The 12,114-nt window shown below is 36.1% G+C and overlaps 2 protein-coding genes and 1 non-coding gene across 4 annotated transcripts; 2 read left to right on the top strand and 1 right to left on the bottom strand.

Annotated features, from left to right (window-relative positions):
• Positions 1-89: 89 nt before the first annotated feature.
• On the top strand, positions 90-171 carry trnas-cga (transfer RNA serine (anticodon CGA)). Its single transcript has one exon. It is a non-coding gene; the product is annotated as a tRNA-Ser (tRNA).
• Positions 172-308: 137 nt separating this feature from the next.
• On the top strand, positions 309-2,084 carry nabp1b (nucleic acid binding protein 1b). 2 transcript variants are annotated; one of them, XM_065293996.2, is made up of 6 exons: positions 309-540; positions 730-868; positions 1,042-1,113; positions 1,329-1,416; positions 1,501-1,567; positions 1,657-2,084. In XM_065293996.2, the coding sequence occupies exons 1-6, from the start codon at positions 447-449 to the stop codon at positions 1,812-1,814; spliced, it is 618 nt and encodes a 205-aa protein (XP_065150068.1). In that variant the 5' UTR covers positions 309-446; the 3' UTR covers positions 1,815-2,084. The 2 variants fall into 2 exon arrangements, with proteins under 2 accessions (XP_065150068.1, XP_065150067.1); XM_065293995.2 differs by having other exon boundaries at positions 312-540; positions 1,498-1,567.
• A 2,758-nt stretch (positions 2,085-4,842) lies between these two features.
• Positions 4,843-6,185, bottom strand: LOC141282398 (uncharacterized). The gene has a single exon (XM_073815281.1). It carries the CDS (start codon positions 6,051-6,053, stop codon positions 5,280-5,282), a length of 774 nt encoding a protein of 257 aa, XP_073671382.1. The 5' UTR covers positions 6,054-6,185; the 3' UTR covers positions 4,843-5,279.
• Positions 6,186-12,114: the final 5,929 nt, after the last annotated feature.

The following is a 12,114-nucleotide window of genomic DNA, read 5'->3' as shown; positions in this document are numbered from 1 at the left end:
TCAACAAAAATCATGTATTATTCGATCTAGTTCCCCAAATCGCATTTGTGATATTCAAATTTGACGGTTTCCCGCTTCTGAGGCATGAAGTCACGGTGGCCGAGAGGTTAAGGCGTTGGACTCGAAATCCAATGGGGTTTCCCCGCACAGGTTCGAATCCTGTTCGTGACGAAATTTATTCTTTTCAATCTAAAAACCGTATATTTCTTAACATTTATTTTAGCGTTACAAGATCGACATTACATGCATTAACTCGCGTACATACTTCAGCAAGATGCGTACAAACATAACCGTTCACGTCCCGCTGTTAAATTTGGGAGAAAGATCCATTCAGAAATCTGCGAATCTGAATCAATTTATAAGGCCTTGTTAATAGCAGTGAACACAATCATTCTGTGGGTTGCCTGTCAGTTCGTCAGTTTGCGTTGTCTTCCTAACTTTTTAAAATGGCAAACGCATCCAACGAAAATACGTGTCTGATTAAAGATGTTAAACATGGATTAAAAAATATCAATTTAGTTTTCATCGTTCTGGAAATTGGTAAGTGAAAAATAAGTGGGAAACGTTTGTTTTGTCGACCAAACGCGACCTGCTCTCTGTTACTCTCATCAAACGTGTTTATATCGACGAATAAAACTTAATGATAACAAATCGTCGAAAATGATTTTCTTGTGTGAATTAATATGATTAATGGTATTATGATGATTTGATTAACTGTGATTCTTTGAGGTCGAGTATCAAAGACGAAGGTTGGACACGAAATCCGTTCATTTAAAGTGGCTGACTTGACCGGAAGTATTACATTTTCAGTGTGGGACCAAGTTGGCGGCCTCATACAAACAGGAGACATAATCCGACTTAACAGAGGGTGAGAATTTAAAAGTTTGTGACCATTTGAATTAATTTAGTAATTTAGTAAATCCAGTCAATACATCGAATTAAGGTTGGAAATCAATTGCATTACATCATCTTAATAACATTTATCATAAATGGGAGCAAGGGCTTAGCATGATCTTTTTTCTTCAAAATGTTCAATTTCAGATATACAACTCTCTTCAAAGGCTGTCTTACTCTGTATATTGGGAGAACAGGAGATATCCAAAAGATTGGAGAGTAAGTTCTTTACAACAATGTGCACACTTTCATACATGAAAAAATACTGTAGTATACTTTAGTATTTAATATAGTAAATTTCAAAAATGTAAATCAATGAGTGATATCAAACTTTGATGCTCCTAATCACATTATTAGATTGAGACTTTAGACAGGGTCACATATGGACATACATACATCTACTGTGCTGACAGTGTCTTGTTCCTCCTCTGAAGGTTTTGTATGATCTTCTCAGAGGTTCCCAATTTCAGTGAACCTAACCAAGAGGTGCTGGCTAAAATGAACCTAGTAAACAACACTCATGTGAGTTAAAAAGCACAAGGATAAGAGCACTGTGAATACTACAGATGTAGTGTTCATTTTATATTCTTGTTTACATTCTAGCAGGTCAAATCAGAAGCTCAGGGCAGCACACCTAACATTCAGAATTATGGAACATCTACTGGACCTACAGGTTTCATGAAATCTTAATAATTTAACAAAGACCTCCAGTATTTCTATTCCCATAGTATTTGTTCCTAATTAACGTTCTCTCTTTCACAGCAAACAGCTCCCCTTTGTTTTCCTTCCCCATTGCTTCACATGAGAACTCCTATCGTGAAGATGGGCGACGTTTGAACCGTACGAATTGGAATGGTGGCCCTAAACCCACGGGCGCCGTCACTTATGGACGGGATCCTCGGCGGGTGCTGAGAAGATGAGGGCGTGATAGGTCTCACTTAACTATAAATGCATGAATATAGATTCAGTATTTGATATGGTGCTGATTTGTTTTCAGTTCTTTTTGTTATTTATAAAGTGATTTTTTTTTCAGAGAGAGAGAGAGAGAGAGAGAGAGTTTGTGTTATTTGTTTTCATTTTTTATAAGAAGACGAGGTTTTTCTGATTTAGAGAAGAGGTGTTACACAAATAACAAAAACACAGGATAAAAAAGGATATAAAATAAAGTTGTGAAAAATCTTGGGATGCTTATCATGTCTTTGCTTTCAAAGTACAGTACTGTGCAAAAAGTGCACCACAACCATCAGCTTTGTTTAATTTTAGCAAAGTTTTAATGTTTTTATTATAATTATTCCATATTTATTTTTCACTCTTTTTATTAAAATACAGGAAATATGTATTAATTTAATTTATGTTTAAGAGATCCTAAAGGAGAGTTTTGTTATTGCCACGCTTTGATTAAACATGGAGTGAGAGTGACCTCTGGTGGTGAGATGGAGGTACAGTCGCGTGTGTGAATAGTTTATTTGTAATATGCAATTTCAAGCCGGTGACCTCTGGGTTAGATCAAGTGAGAGGTGAGGTCAGAACTCGCAGTTTAACGTTAAATTTACAGCATAACAGCTAAACCGACATTTTATCCCTCGTGTTTTGTAATCCAATGTAAAACTTCAGTGTATCGAAACGCTATTTGGGAAATAATGCTTCCAGACAAGTAATTATTTGAAAAGTATTTAAAAATAACTATTTGATGCCTTTCAACAGTAATGGTTATTCTTAAAATTAATTGATAATTATTTGTCATTGATTTATTAGTTTACCATTCACAATCATGGCATTTTATATGTTAGACAAACTGGATTTCATGCATTAGTTCAGAAAGAAACGTGTTGATCATTGTAAAACTATAACCCAACGCAAGTACGCATGCGCAAGCGTTACAGTCTGCGAATCCCACCAATTCACCAAAGGGCTTCTATACTCTTTGCCAAAGGTCAAAACCAACCAATAAGCACCTTTTCTTTTTTAATAAACATTGAATTAATACATGGTGTGTGTTAAAAAGCACAAGTCAAAGTTTATTTTATAACCTTTAAACGTCCATAACCTATATTTTTCAATTTCAGAAAATGATAAAAAAAGTAAACAAATATTAGGCCATAATTGCGCAGCTGCTATGCTTTTTACTTCACCATTTCTTTAGCATAGCTGTTTGTGCATCCAAATTACATGTAACATCACGGGCGGTTTTCTGGATAGAGTTTAGATTAATCCAGGACCGGGCCTTAGTTATTGTAGGACATTTAACTAGTTTTTAAAAACAAACCTTAAAGCCAAGGAATCGATGGCGGCGTTTCACGAAACCCTAGGGTACATTCTCAAATAACGAATCTACATTATGTGTGTACATACTCCACCAACCTGTACAAAATCATAGTAAAATTGCACGGATACACTTACTGACAACAAAACGGAAGAAATACAAATGAAAAACAATAATAGAAATCCTGGTTGTTTAACTAAGTGCAACTACAGCAACCGATAAACTAAAACAAGCCAATATCAAAACAAAACATACTTTGACATCCCTTCACAAATCTTGTCATGACAACCGCCAATTACACTTATAAACAGACAATATGACTTTTATATGATGTGATAGAGCACATTTAACCGACTAAAACACTATAGTAAAACAGGGCTAAATGCAAAAACAAGTCTTACCTTTTGTCGTCGTGCAGTTTTTATTGCACAAGTGCCCATACAAAAACCGTAATAATGCGCGCAAATAATTAATACAATTCACTTTGACCGCGCTACAATTTCCCAGTGGAACAGTGTTTATTTATCCACAGATAACAAATCATATTACTTCTGGAATAATGTATTTAGCATAGCGCAAGTGTGGGGGAGAACCATGAGTCTGTTTGAATGTTAAAACAAAAACAAAGGATTTTACTTGCGAAAATAAAGTTTATAACAGCAGCGGTCATCATGACACCTCCTGCAGGGGAAACCCCACTGTTCGACTTCAAGCTTGCCTGCAAGAACGACACGCTGATGACATCAAAGTACCGCGAGGGTGAGTCGAGAAATCATCGGAACAGTTTGCTTTCGAACCGCTCTCGCGGCACTTTGATGTCATCCGCTTGTCGGTTATTTGTTATAGCATGAAGTCGAAAACACATGTAAATGATCCCTATTAATGATGTACCAATGTTTAGATATGTTCTACTAAAAATATATAGCCTGTGGATTTTCTGGTGCTTTGTCTGAATGCTAGGTATACCCTGCCATATACGCAAACGCCGCCCCTGGAAAGGATGCACCCAACACACAACAAAAATGTTGAGAGCTACTGGCTTAAAGTAATAAACATTTCATGAATAAATTTTGTGCATTTGTGCCAGCTTATGTCGGCCTATACTGTTTTAGAATAAGTTCAGTTCAACAGATTTTTAAAGATGAAATTAAACATTTCATTTACAAAAATAAGATACGAATATGCACAAACAGGATTAATTAATTACTTGTGTTGCTCTTCTCCAAGAAAATAAGTTAATGGAAACAGTTGTGACATTATATATATTTTTTGAGATGCAAAAATGCAGAAAAAACAACTATATTTAGGCACACCATTATCCAAAGTGACTTATATTAGTATGCATTATTTTTTACAATATGTGTGTTCCCTTGGTTTGAACCCATGACATTTTGTGGTGTTAACCCAATGCTCCCCTCCCAGCACATGTATGACATTTCAATATCGCGTTTGAAACGTTCAAATGCATAAGATATAAAATCCTCTTTTTAAACGGTGTCCTCCTTGAGATTCACTCCCTGGACCCATCCACCCCCCAATTCCAGTCATGCGCTCATGTTAACCGGAGAAAAGTTTATTACCAGAAAGCTGTTTTGAATTTTAGCAGTGTTTGCTAACAATTGCCATTATTTACACTTTGTACATTCTGTCATCAGAAGACCACTAGAAATCATTAATACTGTGAACTATTTTGTCATTTATTAACAAGCAAATTTTTCACTTGTACAATCATCCTTAATATCACCATATAAAAGGGCTGCAAAATTTTTAATTGAATTATTCAGACAAAGTGTAAAAGTAGATCATTGAAAAATACATATACACCACTAACATGCCTTATTTTTTACACAGCAAGAATATAAACAGATTTATACTGTAATATGCGCTTTCACTATTTTGACATTTTCATTTGAGTGACATGATCTTTTTAATAAAGGAAAGATAAACAGTAGGTACATTGTATATTTTTTTCTGAAAGACAACCAATATAAAGTGGGACCACTACAACAACATCAAAGACAAAATCTAAATATTAACCAGAAGTTACCATTATTACAATCCCACAAGTGTTAAACCTCTACTTATTCACCCTGATGACCAGTAATGTTAAAAGATGGCTCCATCACACCTGCTTCAGCAAAATCCCATACGGACGGATTGATTTCTCCACAATCTCCTTCTCTTTTGCAGGTGAGGTGCCTGCAGGAACCTCAATCAGCCAGTAGTCCTTTCTGGCACACACTTTCCTCATTTTTGGATTGATCCTGTTCTGCATGATGACTCTGTACCTTTTTCCATTGGTTTTGGATGTAAATTCCCTGCTGTAACCAGAGGCTTGACTGAGGTCATATGTTGAATAGATTCCTCGTCCATACTGGTGTCTGGGACCTGCTTTGTAATGAGATGTCACGATCCCTCTAGCACCTTCAATGCTGGTTCCATGATAGGAGACGGGCCATTCACCAACCACTGAGTGACTCCTCCATCCATCAGGACCCAACCAGGTATTTCCATCAGGATACTTATTCACGACTTTGAGAGCAACGCGGCGCCATCCACATGGGCGTTTGTATGCCTCATTACCACGCCAGCAAACTGAATTGTCATGACAGTTTGTGAAATCACAGTCATACTGTGGGTCAAAGAATTCATCCATGTTCACAAACAGCTCATTCCGTAAAGCTGTGCTGAAGCTTGCAGCCAGAGACGAGGCCTGAGCCCTTCTTGTAGCATTGGTGGATCTCAGGCTCTCTTGTAAAAGGGCATTAGCAATAAAATTTAATATATTGAGTTCATCAGAATATCCAAATCCTTTGCTTCCACTGTAGGGCTTCACAGTAGAACCTGTAAGAGCAGAAAGCGCCTCCAGAACGACATTTCTGTCCACTACAGCCATGGCTGAGATGTCACACAATGACCTGGAATAAAGGAGAAAATCTCTTCTGCTCTTCACCCTGACTTGGTGACAAACTGATGTTTCTTCCTATTTATATAGACACTGTTAGATGAGGAAGTTGCTGTATTTCTGATTTTGCAGACCACAAAATCCAAAGAATTCCAGTAACACATTTCCATATAATTTCATATAAATTCATAATCAAGTTGATTGTTTTTTTCCATGTCAAATAGATACTGGAATGTATGGTAAAGCAGGTATAAAAGTAAATATTTAAAGTGTAAAGAATAACTATGACAAATAAACAAATCTTAATCAAACCCATACCCACACAGCCTAATCACTTTAGAAGCAATACTGATGTAAATGAAGCTAAAGATATAAAAGGATAAGAATCTGCAGGTTAAGTAGTACTAATATGAAAAATTAAAAGGTAAAACAACTTTAACTACAAAGAATTAGTTTGGAGAATAATGGAGTTTAGTTGTACACAATTTGAATTGGTAAAAATCAGATTTTATGCATTTGAAACACACATTTGTGAATATACAATTTATAATGGTAAATCAATGAATGAAATTATCAAACATTTTTCACTTGATATATTTTCTTATTTGCTTATGTCAATTGCCAAAACAAAGCTAAATAAATGAATGCATTATATTGGCAAAATGTTATCCTAAAATGTTTTCTGCTTTACAGATTAACTGAATGGTTTCACATTCATTTTACAGTGAAATGTCCTTTCTCTCAGACATTATAAACATTTCAGAAACATTTCCAAGAAGTCATATCAAAAGTGTGCGGTCTTAAAAATGAAAGTTTTTACACAACGATACTGCAGTAGAGGAACCAGTTTTGGATTTCCAAAGAAGCTTTCAGTCACAAGTTCCTAAAATATTAATTTATGTTTTACTTTTTATGTCTAAAGAATCCTTAAATAAGTTTTTAATTGGACATCCAAAAAAAGACTCCTACCTTTATTTTTAATAGGGGGATTATAACTTCACGAACAACAAACATGTTATGGCTACGTATATGAAGAGTTTGGTTCCAAAACGAGATAACTTCTTTAAAATGTTGAAATCAAAACTGGAGTTGGTTTGTTTTGATTTAAGCTTTCATAACAAAAAAAAATACAGTTAAAGCAACACTATGTAGTTTCCATGTAAAAATGACTTACAGCTCCCCCATGTGGTTGAAAAGCACAACAGTGCCTGGTATCAGACACTCTTCTGCAGGCAGGGGGAGGGGCTGTGTTTCCTACCCTCCACCGCCACTTTCAGAGTGTGCTTGTAGCAGCTAGGAGGCTGCTCAGGTTGCAGCAACAATACAATTTGATCGGTTGACCTTGATACACTTGAAATACCTAAAAAATGTTTTGACTATTTTGAATGCTGTGTTTTATATCATATTTATACATTTTTATAAATACCTTATGAATGCAATTAATCCTGGCAGTTTAAATTCAAAATCCTATTCCAATACATATAATTATAACAAAATTATAGCCTATCCCAAAATATAATTTCATACCCTAATATGTTAACCTTCACCTGATGCCTGTAGAGGCGCTAATAGTAAAGGCATCTGTTGGTCGTAGTTAGGGGAATGGGCAAACTATCAAAACTGCAACAATGAATAATTGGCACAACTACTAATTTCAACCTATACCTATTTTTTGAATATCTCATCTATCATTTTCTCACTTCGGGTGACTTTTGGTCGAAATTATCTTCATCAGTGCTGAAGCAGTGAAGTGAAAATGATTTGGTAACCCATACTTGGAATGTGACCTCTGCATTTAATCCATTCAATGAGTCGTGAACACACAAACACTCAAAGCAGTGGGCGGCTATCACTGTAGCGCCCAGGGAGCAATGGGGGACAGGTGCCTTGCTCAAGGGCACTTCAGTCGCAATCTGCCGGCCCGGTCTCAAACTGGCAACTCTTCGGGTCGCAAGCCTGATTCTCTAACCATTAGGCCATGACTGCACACGTGGTGAAGCAGACTTGGTTTAATAAACGAAACAATGTTGTTCCACAAGTTATGTAGCTTTAAACATTACATGCTGTTAATTTATAATGTCATGTTATGGAATTTCAATAATGATATTTTAAACCTTGTTAAACAGAAAGATTACATCAGTTCCTTTGTACCTATCTAATGGCATCAATTGTTCAACTCAAACTTCGGCTTGTCTGTGTACAATCAGTCTACAAATGAAAGTATGTATTCTTCTATGTAACTTTCAACTTGAGAATGTGTTCAGGTTTTGGGAAGTAGCCTACTGTATTGCATCTTTCCCTCACATTGTACTTGTAGCTATTTTTTGCACAGCAGCCTTATCTCCCCATAAGCAAAATGTTGATAGCAAGTAAACATTTATATCAAATTAAACAGATATATTTTATCAGGTGCCTTACGTATGAAGACTTTTACTTGGCACTGTGCAAACTTATACACAACATTGTAAGGGAACTCAAGTTTAAGAAGGAGAACAAAACTGCAATCGTTCCCGGGATTTGGCACCAAACAGTAAGGGTGGATTCACTACAGTGGTTCAGTCTGTAGGAACTCCGAAATGACTGGGAAATGTTAACAGCAAGATAGTGTATTTCTTGTCAATTATAACCCTTCTGCAACCTATACCAATGACGGAAATAAGTGCAGTTATAATAGCAAAATATGTTGGAAAGCATTGCTAGAATATAAATATATTGTATTGCAATATGTAGGGAACATGTACATATGTAGCGTTTAAGTATTAACACTAAATCAAAACTAAACAACAGATGTAAATGAAAAGGTTTATTAACAGTACTGACTTAAAGTTACAATTGAAATGGTTACACTATAAATGCATGAAATCGTAAATAGTACACGTACATTTAACTGTTTCCAATGTATGTGAAATATTACCTGATAGTGAACAATGAAAGAAAGAAAGTTTAGAATTTAGATCGCCTTTAACCCCCATTGGATGAACGACTCTGCCAATAGTCAATGAGCACAGGAATGCAAATGGTACAAGATGGAAATGGGGGTTGTGATGGAATAATAAATTCCTATATTTTCAATCTAACAACATAATTTACCCAATCTTTATATAGCATAAGTCTGACAGTAAGCCTTCATTTGCTCATTGCCTTGCAAACATGAACATTAATCAACAAAACAGCTAAATATACTGTTAGATATATTATAGATATATGCCCGATAACCGATATGTGGGGCTGCACGATTAATCGAAAAAGAATCACAATCTCGATTCATACAGGTATGCGATCTTCATTTTAAATGACGGCGATTCACTTGCATATACAGTATTTCCCTGTATTCAGATTCTGCGTTTACGTGTTCAAGTATTTAGATTACAATCCAAGAATATCAGTCAAACTTGCTAACACACACTCATACAGGTAAAACCAAAGACTATTCATTCACCAATCAGACCCGATCGTTTCTTTCCTCTCTCTCATCTCATTTGCGGCGTTCCGCTGTCACTCGCGTGACGTATAACAAGGCGGCAGACCTAAACACAGTCGTTTACTTGGTGGATTTGGAGCGGCAATTTTCACCAAAAAGAGAGGATTAACGAGCGTCATTGTGGAAAATCCTGGTGGCGACGGAGAAACTGAAGATGCAACAACAATGGTTCCGAAAGAAGGCAAGGAAATTATTTACCTCAGGACCTACCTTAATAGGAAGGCTGGAACCTCCGGAGGGCGCATATGCAGGCTGTATACGTCATCAAGCCTGGTTCATTTGAGTTAAAGGAATAGTCTACTCATTTTCAATATTAAAATATGTTATTACCTTAACTAAGAACTGTTGAATCATCCCTCTGTCATCTGTGTGTGTGCACGTAAGCGCTGGAGCGCGCTGCGACGCTACGATAGCATTTAGCTTAGCCCCATTCATTCAATGGTACCATTTAGAGATAAAGTTAGAAGTGACCAAACACATCAACGTTTTTCCTATTTAAGACGAGTAGTTATACGAGCAAGTTTGGTGGTACAAAATAAAACATAGCGCTTTTCTAAGCGGATTTAAAAGAGTAACTATATTTTATGGCGTAATAGCACTTTTGGGAGTACTTCGACTCGGCGCAGTAACACCCTCCCTCTCCCATTATGAGAGTGAGAAGGGGAGCGGACTTTTCAGGCAAGTCGAAGTACTCCCAAAAGTGCTATTACGCCATACAATATAGTTCCTCTTTTAAATCCGCTTAGAAAAGCGCTATGTTTTATTTTGTACCACCAAACTTGCTCGTATAACTACTCGTCTTAAATAGGAAAAACGTTGATGTGTTTGGTCACTTCTAACTTTATCTCTAAATGGTACCATTGAATGAATGGGGCTAAGCTAAATGCTATCTTAGCGTCGCAGCGCGCTCCAGCGCTTACGTGCACACACACAGATGACAGAGGGATGATTCAACAGTTCTTAGTTAAGGTAATAACATATTTTAATATTGAAAATGAGTAGACTATTTCTTTAACGGAGCATTACATTCGCAAGTCATAAACATACTTCAACAATTTATTATTAACTAAAAATATTAGTCATCTTTATAACGTTAATTGTTAATATTCTGAAATTATGATGCGCAGTTTAGAAATGCGACCTCCATAGAAGCTACAGCCTTCAGATTGAGAAACGGCCTCTGTGTCACCACCACAAGTTCTCCATTAGAAAGGGTTTTTAGCATGAGGGGAACATTGTTACATGTCTGCGTTTCTCTCTGATGCCTCAAAATGTTGAACGTTTAGTCTTTTAAAGGTTTAACGTTAGTGTTTTTAAAGTTTTAAGGTTGGCCAGTTTGATAGTACAAAAAGCACAGGTGCAATTTAACAGCTAACGTTAAATTTTTTTAAATTACTCTAAATTTTAAGGGGTCTAAAATAAGAAAGAGACTTTTAAGACACGTTATTATAACTGAAAGTCCTGTAGCACGGTTTTTTTTTAGTTAAGTGCATAATAAATGTTTTTGTAAAAAAAAAAAGAGAATCGGGTGAGAGAATCGGGATCTCAATTCCCATGGAAAAAATCGTGATTCACATTTTAGCTTGAATCGTGCAGCCCTACCGATATGCTGAACCGATTTTTATTTACTGTTATACTTCTGTTTTTGACATAATTACTACAGCACGACTGAACTGAACAAACCCTTATAATAATAATCATCATCATAATCACTCCCTCTTTGCATACAAAGTCATAAATAGAGGGGTCTGAAAGAGTGAAGAATAATATTAATTTAATGAATAATGTAGAAACTATATTCCCAATACATGGACCATTGCAAACACCCCTATAATTTCGTCAGAAATGGACTGAATGGCTTCAACCCCGGTAAGTGAACAGCAATATGAACGTGATTTTACAATGCTAATGATAAGCATTAATAACAGAAAAATTTTAATTTAATTAATTTAATTTAGCTGTTTTATTTCCACCAAGCATTAATTCATGGCTGTTTTATTCATGCAAATCTACGTAGTTAATGGGACCGGATTTGATGGATCAGTGTGACTCTGTGAGTTCGTCTCTATTCTTGGACAAGCTACATACATTGCTTTTAATAAATCAACTTATTTACACATACATTAATGCACAAATAAGATGTGTTATAAATGCCTGCAAATATGCAAAGTAAGTATACTCAAAGACCTTTTAATGAAGTCGCGTCACTCTGCCTTCATATTTGCTGTGCACGCTGCTTCTGCTGCTGTGAGCTCCTCTCCTCAGATGCGTCCAGCGCGCAATTTTCAATTCTCTCGTTTATCGGTCAATCCGATATTACAAAACCGATATCCGATCATCGGAAAATGCGCAAATATCGGGGGAAATATCGGAAAACAGATATATCGGTCGATCTCTAATAATCAGTTAATTTATAAAGAGTCTTAAAGCAGTTCCCATCTATTCTGAGTGCTTATTGGCTGCCTACTCATCATTATTTGGTGCAGTGTCATCAATCTCAAAAATAGTTTTGTAAATAATATGAGAGATTTGTAACATATCAAAAGGTAATGTGTATCATCATAAAAAACA

This window comes from Paramisgurnus dabryanus, chromosome 7 (assembly GCF_030506205.2).
Source record: "Paramisgurnus dabryanus chromosome 7, PD_genome_1.1, whole genome shotgun sequence".
NCBI lineage: Eukaryota > Metazoa > Chordata > Actinopteri > Cypriniformes > Cobitidae > Paramisgurnus > Paramisgurnus dabryanus.
The sequence above is the reverse complement of the archived record's forward strand: the minus strand, read 5'-3'. Positions and strand labels throughout refer to the sequence as shown.